The 19350-nt window shown below is 34.2% G+C and overlaps 2 protein-coding genes across 7 annotated transcripts in view; one reads left to right on the forward strand and one right to left on the reverse strand.

Annotated features, from left to right (window-relative positions):
* PPIC (peptidylprolyl isomerase C) overlaps window positions 1-18153 on the forward strand; it is a 28788-nt gene extending 10635 nt beyond the window's left edge. Inside the window, exons 2-5 of the mRNA XM_074201088.1 lie at window positions 8422-8535; window positions 9130-9223; window positions 15732-15916; window positions 17027-18153. Of these exons, the coding sequence (XP_074057189.1) occupies window positions 8422-8535; window positions 9130-9223; window positions 15732-15916; window positions 17027-17155 (522 nt within the window). The 3' untranslated portion in view covers window positions 17156-18153. The remainder of the gene's footprint in view (window positions 1-8421; window positions 8536-9129; window positions 9224-15731; window positions 15917-17026) is intronic.
* Window positions 7434-19350, reverse strand: part of SNX24 (sorting nexin 24) — a 292731-nt gene continuing 280814 nt past the window's right edge. For 4 of the 6 annotated variants that reach the window (XM_074201094.1, XM_074201093.1, XM_074201090.1 and 1 more), the window contains 2 exons: window positions 14851-14913; window positions 7470-7518 (listed from right to left, as the gene is read on the reverse strand). In XM_074201094.1, the coding sequence (XP_074057195.1) occupies window positions 7485-7518; window positions 14851-14913 (97 nt within the window). In that variant the 3' untranslated portion in view covers window positions 7470-7484. Of the gene's footprint in view, window positions 12210-14850; window positions 14914-19350 lie in introns of all 6 variants that reach the window. The other 2 variants (XR_012471564.1, XM_074201089.1) reach the window with 2 other exon arrangements.

Below are 19350 nucleotides of genomic sequence, written 5' to 3' on the forward strand. Positions count from 1 at the left end.
GTCAGCTTAAAGTTCAAAGCCACACTAGCTGTGTGATCTTGGGGCAAGTCACTTAACACTGATTGCCTCACATCCAGGGTTGTCTCCAGTCATCCTAATTCATTACTGGTCACTGGACCCAGATGGCTCTGGAGGAGAAAGTGAGGCTGATGATTTAGCACAGCAACCCCTCACTCAAATCCAATTTACATGCTTGTGATAGCATCAATTCCCTGATGTTATGTTTTTTTTTTCAAGAACAAAGGTTAACATTAACATTAGCATTGTCATCACCTGGAAGAGTGGGTGTTTCTGGAAGGCAAAAATCCACTCTGATTAACAATGAGAAAATGAATATTATAATGAAAGGTGGGCCTATTCTAATGAAGGGGACATGAGTTTGATTATGTCACTCTTACTTAAGTATCCAGACCACTTGGGGAATCTAGACAAAGGGATCTCCCATCTCCTCAAGCTTGCCTAAATAGAACACAATTGGTTGGAATTTCCCTAAATTAGATTGTTTTACTCTTTAATCGGAATTTCCTGCAAAGTATGCTAGATGAAGTTTCAATAAAGTTGAGGAGAATGTCAGTCCAATCTTATCATCAGCCCTGGTTTTTAGAGGCTGATTTGACCTAGTAGAGAATGGGGAAATAGGAAGAAAAAACCTGGAACCCCAATATTAATTAGTTATTAATATTAGCATAATAATACTATTAATATGAGAAACAATCACTTCTCTCATTATAGATTAAGAAATAAAGTAAAATGATATGACTTGTCCAACATAATGCATATGCATATCTTTCTTTCTTCTCTAGTCTTATTGTTACCACACCAGTTCCAGTTCCTATTACTACTTACTTCAATTGTTGAAGTAACAAAACAGGTCTTACTGCCCCGAGTCCCCTCCATTTTCTAATCCATCCTGCAAAATAGGAGAATTTTTCTAAAACAGTGATTCTCATAGTCTACTATAAATACACAAATTCCTTGCCTAGCATTTCAAGCCCTCAATTAACTGATTTAAATCTATATTTCTACTCTTATCCCTAGCTACTTTTTAACAAATGCATTGTTTCAGTCACTTAGTTCCAAACAGATGTGGTTTTACTACTTGCTGTTTTTCTTACTGCCTATATTTCTTCATTGTTGCAGATGTAATTCTTTTTTCCCAAGGTCTAACTCAAATATTATATCCTTTATAATATTTTACTTAACTATTTCTTCCTCTGTATTCCTATATCACTTACAGTGGTATGCAAATTCATTGGAACAAAAAATAATTAAAATTTCTGATATACTATACTATAAATCAGTGGGTTTCAAACTCAAAGAAAAACTGATGAAGGCCCAAATCAACTAAACCACAAATTAGTATTATCTATGCTTGTATGAAATTAACATTATCTATGTTAATATCCAATTTGTATTGAATTTTGTTTATTTCATTAAACATTTTTCATAATTACATTTTTTGTCTGGTTCAGAGCACTTTTCAGGAGTATTTGTTGTTTATCACCTGTTTTGCCTGAGTTAAAAATTTTACAATTTTTAAAATTTATTTTTGAATTTTACAATTTTTCCCCTAATCTCACTTCCCTCCCCCCACTCCCCCCCAGAAGGGAGTATATTACTCTTTACATTGTTTCCATGCTATACATTGATCTAAATTAAATGTGTTGAGAGAAAAATCATATCCTTAGGGGAAAAAATAAAATATAAAAGATAGCAAAATTACTTAATAAGATAATGGTTTTTTTTTAATTAAAGGTAATAGTCTTTGGTCTTTGTTCAAACTCCACAATTCTTTCTCTGGATACAGATGGTATTCTCCATTGCATCCATTGTCCCTGATTGCTGCACTGATGGAATGAGCAAGTCCATTAAGATTGATCAACAACCCATGTTTCTGTTAGGGTGTACAATGTTCTTCTGGTTCTTCTCATCTCGATTAGCAACAGTTCATGCAAATACCTCCAGGCTTCTCTGAATTCCCATCCCTCCTAGTTTCTAATAGAACGATAGTGTTCTATAACACACACATATATATATATATATATATATATATGTATATATACATATATATATATATATATATATATATATATATGCCAGAATATGTTCAGCCATTCCCAATTGATGGACATTCACTCAATTTCCAATTCTTTGCCCCACAAACAGGGCTGCTATGAATATTTTTGTATAAGTGATGTTTTTACCCTTTTTCATGATCCCTTCAAGGTATAGACCCAGTAGTGGTATTGCTGGATCAAAGGGTATGCTTGTTTTTATTGTCCTTTGGGCATAATTCCAAATCACTCTCCAGAAAGGTTGGATGAGTTCACAGTTCCACCAACAATGCATCAGTGTCCCAGATTTCCCATAACCCTTCCAACATTGATCATTATTGTCCTTTCTGGTCATACTGACCAGTCTGAGAGGTGTGAGGTGGTACCTCAGAGATGCTTTAATTTGCATTTCTCTAATAAGTAATGAATAAATCTTACAATTTTTACGTCTTTGAAAAACTTTTATACAATTATCCTTCTTTTGAATTTAATTTCCAAGATTTTTGCAATATTCTTTCATTCTTCTTGAAAAACTCCATTTATATCACATTGAATATTAAGTATACCTTTAACAATCAGTTCCTTTTTCTAATCCTATATTTGATTCTAGACTATAGATTTTTAGTAGAGCTTAAAACAGGTGAGTTCCAGGTCAATGAAGCATGTTATCTCCATCTCTTGGATAAACTCCTTAACTTTTTGTGACATGTGAGATAGTGCGAGGTTGGATTGTAGTTTTCTAGCTCCCCTGGGAAATTTCTGTAATTTTAGAACAATTCTGCTTTACATTGTATCTAAATATTAATCAAAGATGATCATTCCCTCAATGAGGACAAAATTGGCAGGCCCATTGAAAGTAAAAATATTCTTTAAATATTTTTAAAGTGAATGTTTTACAGTCTAATTAAGATGCTCAGCTCTGGCAGGCCCCCCTGCACTTCTAACAGTGGTTTGGTATAGACATGAATGAAAGTTGATGTCTTCTGTAAAAATTACTTTTTCCCAAAGGTAGTTTATCTAGGCTTTGTATTATCTTAACCATAGCAAATATTTTCTTCATAACAATCATTAAAAGTTAAATTTTTTTAAACTGGTCTTCTCCATATTTTTCCAAATTCAAGAAGCTGAAACCATACTATGGAAAAATAAAAATAATCTAGCTTTCAGGTCCCTCTGGATGTCTTTGGGTGTTTGTTGAAGATCAATTAGTCAGTTTTACCACCATTGTTCATCAGCTCTTGTTTTTTTTTTTTGTTTTCCACCTCAATTTCCTTGGTGTTACATGATCACTGATTTGTGTGATTGTGGGTTTGTTATTGTTGTTGTACTTGTTTGTCTTTCAATCTCGAAGAAGACCATGACATCAGAGAGGTGATGCCATGACATGCAAGTGAATTAGATTTACATGAGGAGATGTTGTTCAATGTCACCAGTTTCACTTTCTCCACCAGAGTCATCTGGATCCAGCGGCTAGATATGGATCAGGATGCCTGGGGATGGCCCTGAGTGAAGTTGTGACAGACTCCCAGATCACAGTTTGACTGCAGCAACACCTAAAATGCCATATCATTAGGCACTAAAATATCTTTAATAGTCATTGACAAGTGCTTTTTAAGAGTCACTTCTTCTGAACGTTGCCTTAGTGTATTGTCCTTTAAAATTATCCATTTAAAACTCAACCAAAGAACACAATGAAAGTTATGTATAGCAAAAAAGCTAGAACACAACTGTGAGAGAATTAAGTAAAGGTGGGAAAACAAATCAGTCTGGTTTCATATTGTCAAGGTCAGACATCTTGAATGAGCCCAGTATCAAAAGCGCAAATATATGATCGTTGTTTTCCCAAAATGAACCCATATCAAAATGATTCGCTCTAAATAATTCACAAATGATTTCAGACTGTAGCAAACATTTGGCACTTTTCACATTTTGCCTTCTATTGTTTTTATTAACATCAGTAGGTTATTTTACTTAGTAGGTTAGGGACACCTTGAAGGCAGACACAATGTCTTATATGTTTTTGTAATCCTTCACATCTTGCACACTGTTTCACACATGGTAGTTTTCTACAGGCTAGTTTTATAATTATAAAGGTCCAATCTTATTAAAAAAAACAGAAAATTGCTTTCCTAAGTCTAGTGAAATGCCCCATTGGTGTCTACTCTTCTAAGATCTACTGTTTTAAATAGGAGTTGACTGGGGGACATGCTACATTATTAACTTATGAATTCCAAATATATAAAAGATAAATAGTTGTCAGTTAATAATTTCCTATTCTCAAAGAAGAAAAGGTGAAGTTGTGTACAGACCACTGAACTTGGAAGTGGGAGGAACTGGATTCAAATTCTGCCTCTAATTTTTATTAGCAATATGATCATGGCCAAATCACTTAAACTCTCTGAACCCTTAGGTAACTCTAAGATATCTACTTCAGATGATTACTTCTCTAATTGGAGGAGGGAATTCCTGACATACAAATGCTTTGAGATATTTACATATTTACATATATATATATATATATTACATATATACACATTATATATATGCATATTGTCTGTATGTGTATTCCTAGGGATAGCTAAGGAGGTATCTTAGACTGTGGAGCCTACCACCTCTCAACCAGAAGGAATTCAAAATTCCCTATGCCTTACCAGGTCCTCAGGTCTGACCTTTTATGGGTGGTAATTGTCTTCTTACATTAGTATAGAGATTCATGTAAATCATCCAATCATATTTCATGGTTCATTTTGTGCCCATCCCACTTGTTCCTCCCATTCATTATATTCCTCATTATATTTCTCATTCAAGGTCATTTGAAAAGATATAGCCATACAAAAATTTTAATGAACATAATGATAATAAATCAAAGCAGGTTGATTTGAGTTCATCCAATGCACACCTTCATAAATTGCAATCTCCTACTCAGTCCTACTCCCAAAGTAGCAAAGAAGAAAAATGGATTCATTTCTTTGCTCAGTTCCCAGCCAATAACTAAATAAAGGGGTGACTTTTTTTGTTTTGTCTTACAAACTAGAAAATAACTAGATGTATGCTAATAAATGCAGAAATTGTAAGGTACTTAGTGTCTTTTCTGAAGGCCACACACAGATTGCTTTCATTTACCTCAGCAAATGAGACAGGAAAATGCTAGCTTTGGAACTTCAGGCTTTCTACTTCTCAGAATCTGAGACCTTGCTGAGCTTGACAATACAGACAATACTCATATGATATAACCAGAGAATAATAAATTTAAAGGCTGCAGTAGCTAATAGTCTACAATCCAGTTTTGACAATAAGGCATAAACACTGGAAAAGTTAAATATCAGAATAAGTTCAATAACAACAGAAAAAAGATAACCCAGTGAAAGAATAGTACAAGTAATTGGAAAAATAAAATAAAATATCCTTTGAGTAAAAAAAAAGAAAAAGCAGATAAAAAGAATAGTACAAGACACCATGGGCCTCAGGAGTTCAGAGAAGGGAGTAAGGCACCTCTTAACCATCATAATGCATGCCTCCATTCACACTAGCAAGTCAGGTCCCCAGAGTGTGGAGGATTTACTTGACTTCTTAGTGTCCAAGAGATAGCCCTGAGAGATTAGAGGTGTCTTTTCTAGTGTGATATGAATCTTACCCACAAGCCCCACCATCAATGTTTATCCTTCCCATAATTATCTTGTAAGAAGTCTTAATTGGAAATGGCAAACCACTCCAATATCTTTGCCATAAAAATCAATGGAGTCATGAAAAGTCAGGCACCTGAAAATGACTGAATAAAAACAACCTGGTAAGAACAGTTGGTTTAATACTTCCCCTCAAAAAAAGTCTGTAACACACACCAAAGTCTGTCCCACAGGTTTATGTAGAGCTTGGGGGGAAAGTGGACTCAAACTTAAACACATACAGCAAAGGAATAACTCATAGTTTCAGTCTGCTGGGAGTCCTTTTTATCTTTCATAGGCTACCCCTAAAATTTCCATTAGGTATATTGTAGCTCTTAAGCTGGGCACTTTGTGGAACTTGGAGCTGTTTCCTCATGAGTCCATTCTTTTACAGATTCTGAGTGCAGCAACTGCTTCCCCAGAAATGTTGCTAGGATGCCAGTAAATAAAAAAAGTTCTCTTCCTCCTCCAGACAAGAAAAATGCAAGAAGGGAGATACTGAGGCTGAGACCAGAACTGCTTCCTCCCACACCAAGTGATTCCCTTTACTTAGGAGCTTAGCTGGAAGATTTTCACCCAAAGCTTCCTAATGTCCAAGTCTCTAGTTCCCAAACTGTCTCACTATTTTATGCACAGTCCACAGAATAAGACTCAGTGTCCTCAACAAATTGAAACAATTAAGACATGTATTCTCCCAGTTAAGATATCAGAAAGTAACCTCATCAATTATTTAATAAGTTTGGGGTAACTGATCAACCAACTCAATGACCCCAATTCTTATGCCAGCATGTCAGTCACCCAGGTTTGGTTCCCTTAGTTTGTAAAAAAAATCAAATCTTCATAATTTCTCCGCGTTTGCTTTGAATTAACTTACCTACCTTATTCCAAGAATTCTATAATTGGTTCAGTTTCCTCATGGTTCTTTTAAAAAATTCTATCCCTTCTTAGAAACCACATCTATTTGTATAATTGTCTTTCACTAAACATGCCTGGTTTGTTTTTTTTAATTGTGTCTGGATGCTGCTTCTGAAGGGCAGGATCTTCATTTTTCTGATATAAAGCTACATATAAATAATAACTTTCCTGCTGCTTTGGCCATGTAAAATTGTAAAATGCCACATAGAACACTAAATACCACATCATACTATGACAGACGCACTGATGTATTGGCAGCCACTCTTGTCTGGTAAGCAAAGCTTGACAGCCTTTACTTAGTGATTTTTCTAAACTGTAAGACATCTTTTTTCTTTGACAACCCTTCTTATATTTTTAAAGCCATCTTTCGAATGCCTTTTTTTTTTTAACACATTCACTCAGTAAATTGGTTCATATAATCTAAACTCACTAATAGAATGCCCTTGGACTCCTTGGCCTTTTCAAACATTCTATCTCCAAATCACAGTTGCAATACGATTACATGAAAGTTTCATTTCAAATCCAATAGTTACAATGTCCAAAAAACATCTTATCTCTAATAAAGCACTTTGCCAACTAATGTGTTCTTGTTTTCTTTTTAAAAGTTTAAAAGTATGGCTAAATTCCATTTTTAAAACTTTGGAACCACTGAGAACAAATTAATTATGTAATTTGAGTAAATGTATCAGATTTTTGATGTTATTGTCATGAACTTAAGCACTAAATAAAATTGTACTTCCATCTGCAAAATATAACAAATAGATGTACACTAATCTTCAAATCTCTTTTATTTATAGCTTGTTTTTACCTTTAAGTATATAATAAATTCAACATGAACCTTAAGCTGTCTTGCTTATCTTTGTTTCCTTCTGTCTTTCTGTTCTTTTCTGTGAATTAAAAAAAAAGAAAGTTTCAGTTGCCTTCTTTCATTTTGATAGAAGCACTTTTATTAGCTTTCTTCTTCCACTCATTCCCAGTCTTGACTTATTGAATAGGTAAATGATTTTGTCATCATTTATATGATTTCAAAGAAATATCATCTAAACTCTCAACAGTATAATAGCATTTGCTATAATATGGGAGAGAATTGTGGATAAATGACAGTCAATGAATGACCATCCAAAAAAATGACAGTTGTATCAGTTAGTGGCCATCCAATTCTGAAGAGAATGTTCTAATAGACTCTTTATGGTTCTGATGTCAGAAACCCATTGAGTGCCCATTGCGTTGTTGGCATTGTTAGAAGCTACCAAAAAAATAATAAAGAAGTCTGTTTAGATGATAGCTTTGGGTGCTCTGCCTCTTCTCCCCCACTTCCTCAGCATTTTTTTTCCTGCCGCTATTTGGATATATTACTTTTGAAAACAGAAAATAACATCCAGGTAAAACTTTAATTCTTGGATTTCTAAAAAAACACAGTTTTAGTAAATACTCTTTTGGTTCTCCCTGGCACTTTGTACAATGTTCTCTGTATATTGTAGGCACTTAATGATGAATTTATGAATAAGCAAATAAAAGAATGAATGAAAATGTGATTTTTGGTATGGTCAAATCTTTTTGAATGAGTCTTAAAAATCATTTGTAAAATTTAATTTTCCCCAAAATGCCATAATTTTATACTGTATATATTTTGTGGATTATCAAAATTATATATCCTCAAAGGACATTCTCTTTTTAAATGTAATTGATAGGCAAAATGTCTTTGTACTTAACTCCATACAATTTTTTATACATCTTTCTCATATGGTTCTTCTATTATATTCTTTTACTTTGCCTTTTAACATGTACAGGTCTTCTTTGACATAAGGATCGGAGACAAAGATATAGGCAGAATTGTAATTGGCTTGTTTGGCAAAGTTGTACCCAAGACTGTGGAGAATTTCATTGCTCTGGCAACTGGAGAAGTATGTCTGGTTTATTTTCTTTAAACAATATATACAAGTTAGTAGTTTACTTTACTATCCAAAATAAAAATATACCTTTGGGCAAATAGATGTTAAAAAAAATTGTAGATACAAAGAAATAGTGACTCTTTAATTGAGCAGATCCTCCTTTTTAATTTTTGTGTTTACAGGATATTATTGGTACTTTGGATTCCAGGGGTTGAGGGGAGGTGGGGCTGGATGGAGGAAAGGGGAGAGAAAATAAAGGAAAGGAATTTGGAGGATGAGTCATATTCATATTACTGTTGGTCTGGCCTCCATAGCTTAGCATTTCATAGGATTATAGAGGAAGAGATAGAACTCCTTTATCAAATGAGGAAATTGAAACTTGGAGGGAGGAAGTGATATGTCTGAGATCAGACAACTACTAAATAGCACAGCTGGCTAAGTTCACTTTATTGACTTTCTTTTCTTGTTATTTAATCAGAAGACTTTAGTTAGGTCATCTAGGTCTAGAGCCATTTTATTATTTCAAGTATAACTCTGAATGCCAGGATTGATCAATTCAGTAGTTTAAAGCTATTGTTTATACATTTGAAATTTTTTTCTTTTTAGAAAGGGTATGGATACAAAGGAAGCAAATTTCATCGTGTGATCAAAGATTTCATGATTCAAGGAGGAGACTTTACTGCTGGAGATGGCACTGGAGGTAATTTTATCTTTTAGTCTTTCTTATTTACAATAAAACAAAAAATTTGTTTTGCCTAAACCTGAATCCACAAACTTGCAATTGCCAGTAACAATCATTGTTTAAACCAATATTCAAACTAATTTTCAAAATTAAATTTTATTTTATTTTCAGTAAGATTTACCTATTCTTTCTTTCTTTTCCCTTCTGCCATCATAAAAACAAGAAAAATAGATCCTCCATTACAAACATACATAGTCAAGCAAAACAAATTCCTGTATTGTCCTTGTGCAAAAAAATGGTCATTCCTAAGTCTTTCAGAATTTTTTTATCTTTACAATATTGTGATTATTATATAAATTGTTCTCCTGGATTCCATTCATTGGATTCTACATCAGTTTTGCAAATTTTCCCAAGTTTCTCTGAAATCATGTATTTCCTCATATTTAATCAATTTTCTCAGCACATTCATATACGGTAAATTGTTTATCCATTCCCCAATAATGGACATTTCCTCAGTTTTCCAAATTTTTTGCCACCACAAAAAGAGCTTTTATAAAGTCTTTTGCAAAAAAGGGTCTTGTCCCAACTCTTTCTTTTGATCTTTTTGATGTATAGAACCTATTTATTTGATTTCAGCAGTAGTCCTGTGAAGTCATGTGTAATTGGTCATTATACTGATTAGAGTTCCTAAGTTTTTCACAATTTTTTATCTATATAGTATTGTGGTTATTATATAAACGGCTCTCCTGGGTTCCGTTCACTTGATTCTGCGTCAGTTTATGCACTTGATGATCAAGATCAAAGACCAAATGGAAATGAATAAGCCAACAGAAACAATGAGAATGAGGAATCAGAACTTCTCCATTGGTTCCCATCCAGTGTCCAATATTACCTATGGAAATAAAGTAACAAAGGTATAGGCCAGGGTCTAAAGTTCTCCTTCCTACCAACCCATATCCTCCCTCCTAAATGTCATTACTTCTTTTCCCACCATCTGTACAGGTAGACAGTCCAATGGACATGATCCACAATGTTCTCCCCAGGTACATGGCCCTCTATTTCAACTGGGAATTATTTATTCTCACCAACTGATTTCTTACACATTGTTCCCCATTCCCTGCTTCACCTAAGATTCCCTCTTACCTAGGGTCCCCTCTATGTCTGTGACCATAGAACCTAGTGTCATGAAAAAGAGCCCACATAATCCATTTGTGGATAAATGATAACTGTAACCCTGGGAGATCCTTCCTAAGGATTTCCTTTCTATGTGGAAGTGGAGTTAGTATAAAATACAACTAGCCCTCACTTCCTTGACTTCTTCTTGGGTGAAATAGGGTCAGTGAGGTCCAGTCCTGCACGATGTGTTCATTCCCATGGCCAGTTTGCTATTGGGAGGATTTGTTGGGTGCAGTCTTGACCAGCCATGTTATTCTAATTGGATTTTTTCAGGGAAGGGTTCCCTTGGGTAGACAGATATACAAGTGACATACACCTGTTGGTTTTTCAGTTTGGTCACTATGGGGCCTGTAAGGTTAATATTTCCCTTCCGTTCCCCATCCTGAGTTGGTCTTTATGTTCCAATTAATTTGACATTCTTCAGTGGAAGAGTTGCCTTTACAATCCATTTGATAAGCTGGAATGATTTTGTATAATTGTGGCAGTCACTTGGTGTCCCACATGGACCTGGACTTAAATTGTTGAGGGGAATTCTCTAGTCATTCACATATGGTCAAATTGGTGCTATTAGTCACTTGGACTTCAGAGATTAGGAAATTCATAAAATATATATTTTTTTAGGTTTTTACAAGGCAATGGGGTTAAGTGACTTGCCCAAGGCCACACAGCTAGGTGATTATTAAGTGTCTGAGGCTGGATTTGAACTCAGGTACTCCTGACTCCAGGGCCAGTGCTCTATCCACTATGCCACCTAGTCACTGGAACATGTGGCCTATGGTACTCTCAAGGGAAGGGCCAGCCTGAAGACCACTTCATGGAATCTCCACAATCATGGAGACAACTTGCAAAACTAAAGACCACTTCATGGAGTCTCCATATCCATGAAAATAACATACAAAAACTGAAGACTACTTCATGGAGTCTCCATAATCATGGAGATAACATGCAAAAATCTACATGAAACCAAGATATTTTGTTTGCTTGATTTAAAGAGGGGGTTAGATCAGGATAAAGACAGATATCTGGGATGTATATTATTTCCCTCGCTCAGAGCGAGACTACAATATAGTTGGTGGCCAGAGGCTTCAGTCTAGCAGAGCTCAAACCTTTTGAACTAACTTCCCTTCCTCTAATGGATTCAGAATCCCATTGTTATCAGTTCTAAAAGACAGTCCCATCTCTCTGCCTACATCTTCCTTTCCCCCATATTCCGCTTTGTTCCACCATTCCTTGCCTAAATGCAATGTCTGCTTGCCTCTAGACTAAAATAGGAGAATGAAGGAGTAGGCATGAGATGTCTGCTTTCCCTTACCAGATTGCTTGGCACCCCCTGCTTGAACTGGAATCCCTCTACCAGCTTTAGTTCTTTAAAAAGTTCCATAACAGGTTTTGATTCACAATCACAAATTATGTCTATGATGATTTTTTTACTTTTGTTTGTCATGGGAATGACAACAGGTGATGACCAAGTCTAGTAACTCTTTACTTCCTTCCTTAAGGAGAACCCTTAAGTCATCTATCCACTTAAATTCAGTTTCCTTTATTTTCCGGTTTCCTTTCTAATGAGAATGTCAAAATTCAAGTTTTGAGAGTTGAATAGAACCTCAGTAGTTGTCCAGTGTATTACAATCACAAAAAGCATCCCCACTATAACGTACCTGCTATGGTAGTTATCCAGCTCTGCTTGGAGAGAGCCCAGGAAGTGAAATTTCTTGAGGTAGTTGCTCTTTCTACTTCTGCAGAGGTCTAAATATTGAAGAGTTTTTTTCCTGACATCAAGCCACATTTGCCTCTTTTTAAATGTCATTCATTGTTTCTGTTCTAGATCCTTGAAATAAACAGAACATATTTCGTTCTTCTTCCACATGATAGTCCTTCAAATACATGCTCACAGCTCTTATTACCTATTGAGCATTGTGTTCTTTTTTGGAAGTTTTGTGTTTTTTAAATTACAAACTTACAAATTACTCTCACTTTTTAAAACATCTTTTAAAAAGAAGTAAAACAAGTAAAATTAATAGTGACTACATTCAAAAATGTATGCAATATTTTACATCCTCACTGATCTATTAAAAATAAAGAAATCCATTTTCTCTACCTTCTACCATTAGAAAAAAAGAAAGGAAAAATGCATAACCAAGCAAAATAAATTCCCTAAATAGCTATATACCTACATATATATATATATATGTATATGTATTCAGTGCATATAGGTGTATATGTGTTTGTCACATATACATACACACACATGTACACTTCATATCTCATTCTGTAAACTGAAGCCATTATTATTTTGCAATGGATAACACATTTCATTATCAGACCTTTAGAGTCATGAATATCATTGTATAAACTGATGAAGAACCAGGAGATCAATTCATATAATAACAACAATGTAAAAACACAACCAAGTAATTTCTTCCTCAAGCTAAGTATTTTCAGTTCCTTCAATTAATTCTCATAAAATATGAACTCAAACCCTTCACCATCTTCACAGTCACTCAGGTTCAAAAACCAAAGTATCTTTCTCAACTCACTATTGGTCATCCCATATATATATCTAATCTGTTGCCAAGTCCTATCATTTTTTTCTTTTGCAAGACATACAACCGTTCCCTCTGACATTGCATCAAGGTACAGACCCTTATTGCCTCACAACTGAATTATTGCAATAACCTTCTAGTGGCTCTCCCTGGCTCAAGTTTTTTCCCCCACCTACTATATCCTTATATCATACTGTCCAACTGATCTTCCTAAAATACAGATCTGACCATGTGCTTCTTTATTATCTCCAGGATCAAAAATAAATTCTTCTGTTTGACTTTTGAAATTCTTCATGACTGGATCTTTCCTATCTTCCCATGATTTCTGCAATTCAATGGTACTGGCTTAATGCTGATCCTCAAATAAGACACTCCAGCTCCTGACTGGGCATTTTCACTGGCTGTCCTTCCATGCCTAAAATGTTCTCCTCCCTCATCTCTGCCTCCTGTTTTTTCTGGTTTCCTTCAAGTCTTAGTTAAGATCCCTCCCTCTGCAAGGTGCCTTTCCCAGTCCCTCTCAGTGCCAGTACCTTCCCTTTGAGAGTGGCTTCATTTTACTTTGTGTATATGTTTGCATGTAGTTTTTGTATGTTGTCTCTGAGATTAGAATGTGAGCTCCTTGAGGGCAGGGCTATTTTTGCCTTTTTTTTTTTTTTTTGGTATCCTCAGTGCTTAGCACAGTAATCTGGCAAATAATTAGTGCTTAATAAAGACTTGCAGCTGACTGACCACAGGCTCTATAGCTTATGAAAGTCTTAAGCTATGATGCCAACAGTTGAACAAAATGTCCTAGAGGTAGGTTGACTGGAGCAGAGGGCTGAGGAGCCCTCCCCTTCTTAGGTCTCTCAAATGCAATCGAAAATGACATTAGCTTTCTTGGCTGCCATATCATACAGCTTCATTCTCAATTCTAAGATTCTCTTCTTCTATTGAATAGGAATATTTTACCTTAGTTTCTAACAGTTAATATTTACAGAATATGTAAAAATTAGGTGCTTCTTCACATCCTCTCTCTAATTTTCCTCCACCAAGATGGTGGTAGGTCCAAGGGTAATATTTTGTTTTTCTTTACTTCATAACAATAGTTAAGTAATTCATCGCTCAATAGGCAGCCAACTGGTAGTGGACTAGTCTTTACTTAGCAAAGCTTCTTCTTGGAAAGCAGGCACAGCTCATTCCCAGGATCATCCTTGAAGCTCTCCCAGAGTATCTTAGATTATAGGCAGCATTGTGAATCTTTGAGAAGTCTTAACAAGCAGTCCATAGCTAGTGTATAATGTGGAAGGAGAGCAGCCTCTTGAAAAGGAGTTTGCAGAAAGTTTTCAATCCACACTCTGATTTGATCTCAACTCAAGATAACAAATCATACACACAGGATGATTTTAGGTATATCAGAAGAAGACAAAGTCATATGAGCATTAATACCATTCTAGCAGAAGGAGAAAAGGAATTTAGTAATTATCTGGCAAATTGAATATGTATTTTTACCAGAACAATCAAATTTGAAAATTTTAAGTGATGCCAAAGCAAAATAGATTAGATAATAAAATATTATCAGAAGATAAAATGGATTACTTAAGAACCACACTGAAAAGACTTGTATACAGAATCAAGTTTACAAATAAAGTGAAGGTATCTTTTGCTTGAAAGTAATGTGTCACCATATTCTTTGGCCAAATATATTCAGTAGGAGAGTTTGCTAAAACTTTTAAAATGAATCCAAAAGGTATATCAAGGTCTGTAAGAACCATTTACCAATAATGTAAAAGATTTTCAAAGTACATCAGATAAACAACAAAACACTTCAATCTAGATACTACTTCCAAGTAACTTAAATAGGTTTATAGGATCATAGATTAGAAAAGAAGTCATTTCGTCCAACCTTTCATTTTATAGATGAAGAAAGATTCAGTAAGTAAGACTTACCCAAGGTCACACAGGTAGCAAATGGCAGAGCTGAAATTTGAATTGAAGTCCTCTGACTCCATGCTGTAATAACAGTAACCTGGAGTTAGCATTTTCTTAAAAAAGAATATGACATCCTATGAGATAATTTTTCTAATAAATGCTATTACTATCTGATTCATTTCTCTAGTTTTCGTTTTCTTTTCCTCCTTTCTTAATCATATTTTTACATTTTTCTCTGCCAAAATCAATAAAGCTATAAATTGAAAGTTTCTTTTCAACATGGTCAGATAAAGCAATTAATTTTGCATATCTCCACTGAGGAAAAAATATTGAACTAAATATTTTTAAACATGAATTTTAGGACAACTAATATTTAATGCTTCCTCTGCTTGAAAAAACTGCCTAGTTCTTCAAGTCAAAAATCTTCAATGATTTCATTTTCTCTTAACTACTTTGAAAAAAGTAAAACTGAGGCCATAATGTTTAAATTAACTGTGATGTACAAAATAACACCCAACACAAAGATTTTTTTAAAAAAATTATCTTAAAAAAAGAGGGAGGGCAAAATTTATTTACAATTTTGTTTGCTTTTTTATTTGAGAGAGAATGTATGTTGTGTGTTTAACATTTATTAACTGTTAAAAATTGATATACACATTAAGAATTGTATGTGCATTTTCATATCTAAAGAATGGTTATTGATCACAACATAAAAATCAGGTATCATTTGTTCTAAAAGCAAACAAAAAAGAATCCAGTATGTTTTCTATTGGAACAGCCTAACAGCCTATAGAATGTACTTGACTTTCCCTCTAGTACATTCTGTAAGAAAAAAAAATCCTTCCCTATTATATATATATATGGATACATTTTTCTTTATTTGCTTTTGTTTGTTTTAGGAACTAGTATCTATGGAGACAACTTTCCAGATGAGAATTTTAAGCTCAAGCATTATGGCATTGGATGGGTTAGCATGGCAAATTCTGGGCCAGATACCAATGGTTCTCAGTTCTTCATTACTGTGACCAAGCCTAGCTGGTTGGATGGAAAACATGTAGTATTTGGAAAAGTCATTGATGGAATGGTAATTATAAGGTTTTTTTAAAAGCATTTTATCAATGAGTATTTAATTATTATAATTATATATATTTCTTATATATAAAGTAATTATATATATATGTAAATTATATATAATGTTATATAATTTAAATTTTAAACATGCTCAACAACAAATTTATCCACCTTGTTTACCCAGTTCTTGAAAAACTGATTAAATTGCAGGTACTACTTAATTTTGGAAAGTGTTAAAGAAGTTGTAGTAGTTGAAGTTAAAGGCTGTTGAGTACTTTATGAGAAATTTAGAAATGAATGGAAAATGCATTATAATGAAAGAATCTGCATTGCCATTTCAAAGATATTTTAGTGTATAGACTAGTTTTCAAGTCATCTATTTAAAAAGTGAGTGTGAATATGAACAGATTCTTGGGAATAGCTCACATTAAGGATAATTAATCTATTCATTTTATAACTATTTAGAAAAGATTTATACTAGTTATAGTTTTTGCTTGAAAGCAATGAGTGTCACCATATTCTTTGACCAAATACATTTAGTAGGTGAGTACTAGGTATAGCTGATATTATTTACCCTGTACAGATGTAGTTCAATGGGCAGATTAATTTTTTTCAAATCACTATTTGTATACCATAACATAATGTGAGTTTTAACAGAGAGCTTCAACTCATGAGAGTGGTTTAATAAGCACAGTACAAATTAAGCACAAATATAAAGTAATGGGACAGGAAACAAACTTCAAAGCAAAATATGAAAATAATTGGTTTATCTTAGGAAATACAATGATTTTGATAATTTTGCTTTGAAGTTTGTTTCCTGTCCCATTACTTTATATTTGTGCTTAATTTGTACTGTGCTTATTAAACCACTCTCATGAGTTGAAGCTCTCTGTTAGGACTCACATTATGTTATGGTATACAAATAGAACTCACTCTGGTAAAAACCAAGTATTTTTTAATTGGAAAGCAAAAGGCACCTTTTTGTCAGGTGAGAGATATGTGGCTATTCCCAGTTGTGCTCTCTGAATTGAGGTGGTATGCTTTAGTGACTTTTTTTCCAAATGTTCTGAAACTAAATCAACCTGTCTCTCTTCCCTCCCTGCCTCCACCCCTTTTTTCCTAGGCTGTGGTGCACACCATAGAACTCCAACAAACTGATGAGCATGATCGTCCACTTGCAGACTGTGTGATTACAAATAGTGGAAAGATAAATGTAAAAGAACCTTTTGTGGTTGAAGTTGATGACTGGTAGCAATTTGAAGAAGAGAACAAAACTGATGTTTACTCCTGGTGGAAACTATGGAATATTTAGTGTGACTTTTTTTTGTTGTCTTTATTTTTTTCATATAAATACATAGCAAACTTGTTCAAGAAACAGGAAGCAGTAGCAGTAGATCAAGCAAAAAGAACTTTTAAAAAAACTGCTCCTTTCAGCAATGTAGCACTTAGAAGAGTGCTGAGAAAAAGAAATGTGGCTTAATGCTTGTTGCTTATTACAGCTTATTGATGGTACTATTAATTAAGAAATTTTTTGTAGAGAATTTTGTATGATACAAAGGTGTCAGGAAAGCCTATCAAAATATTCTATTTCTTTTTATGTCTATAAAGAGCTAAACCAAAAAAATATAACAATTACCATGCTGTCCTATATGGTTCTGTGAAAAAGTTATCAACATATTTTAAAGTCCCATTGATGGTTTTGTATTCAAATACAAGTTCTTTTCAACTGAAGCTTAAAATTAATGTATGTTACAGGGATTTTTATAAGAATAAAAAGTTTGATAATTTGTATATTAAATATGTAAACAGCTTTTTTTGCTTTTTAAATCAAGAAATATTTAAGTGCCTCAGAGTAAAAAAATGATTTATAATTTATCTTTTTTTAAAAAAGTGAGCCATTTTGCTTATGCTATATGTCAAAAATATGGACACAACTGAATAACTTAAGAGATACATGTTGACTATCTCTACTAACTTTGATCCACCTGTTACAGATTTTAGTAGTTTATTAATGGAGAAGACAGAAACAAAGATGTTGGGAGAAAAACAGGGGGCAACTAGGTGGTACAGTGGATAGAGTACAGGCCCTGGAGTCAGGAGTACCTGAGTTGAAATCCGACCTCAGACACTTAATAAGTATCTAGCTGTGTTACTTAGGACAAGTCACTTAATCCCATTGCCTTGCCAAAAAAAAAAGAAAAGAAAAGAAAAGAAAGGAAAAGAAAAAGAAACACTGAAAAACTCTCTCAACAGAGAAAAACACTAGGAAGAAAGATGGTTGATGTGTCTTGTTTTCTAGAATCAAAGCTGCAAAAGGTCTTGAAGTTAAAAGTTAAGAAGACCTGGTTCCTAAGACATGGTAACAAGGTGACAAATATAAATTTCCTATCTATGGTATAGATAGCAGAAATGAAGATTTTGTTTTATCATCATGAAAGAGATATGAGTTATCTCACTGAAGAGACCCTCTTTTGGACCAGAAGGCTAACTAAAATTAAGGCTCACAGGATGGGAAATCAAAATCCATAATAGGGGTGGCTAGGTGGCACAGTGGATAGAGCACCAGCCATGGAGTCAGGACTACCTGAGTTCAAATCCAGCCTCAGACACTTAATAATTACCTAGCTGTGTAGCCTTGGGCAAGCCACTTAACCCCATTGCCTTGCAAAAATTAAAAAAAAATCCATAATAGAGCTGAGTTCAGACAAGAGCTGATGTCTGGTCAGATGTCCAGTAAAATCTGAGAGGAGACCTCAGGGCTTACACGTCCTGCTCCTCTCCATCTGTTCTCTAAGTTTTTTCTTGTTTGATTGTGACCTGCACTCACATTGTCACGTCAGTGAAAGTTTCAGATCAAGTAGCAACTATTAACAATATGCTGGTAAATAGTTAAGAACTGGCGGAAAGATAAAATATATATGCAGACATACCTTTAAGTTTAATTTATACTATTAACTTTCTACTATCACTTTCTTAGGTCTCAACAATTAACAGTAAAGCCTTAAATTGTAGTGTTTGCTGATTTCCAAGTTATAAATGCTCATAATGAAAACTGAATAATTGGCTTTGCTGAGCAAATTCTAGATGATCTCAAGACTTGTTTGTTACTACTACAATTCCCTTGAACTTAGAGGAATACACTTCTATTACTGTACTCTATTTCTCCTGAACCCCATCCAAGGAGCTTCCTATTTAACAAATAAACCTAGATTAATTCTAGTAATTCTGAATCAGAATACATTTACTAAGCAGAAAACATTTATTATTATTGCTATAAATAATAGAAATAACATTCAGACCTACAGTGTCTGAAAAAGGACAGTGGGCTAAACTTGCAGAACAAGGAGGTACATGTGTAGGGAACATGTACTTGAGCAGTTTACAACATTGGGATTACTGGTCTTGATTTCCTTTTTTTTATTTTCCCCCATCAGGAAGAGAGTACCA

This window comes from Macrotis lagotis, chromosome X, assembly GCF_037893015.1.
Source record: "Macrotis lagotis isolate mMagLag1 chromosome X, bilby.v1.9.chrom.fasta, whole genome shotgun sequence".
Taxonomy (NCBI): Eukaryota; Metazoa; Chordata; class Mammalia; order Peramelemorphia; family Peramelidae; genus Macrotis; species Macrotis lagotis.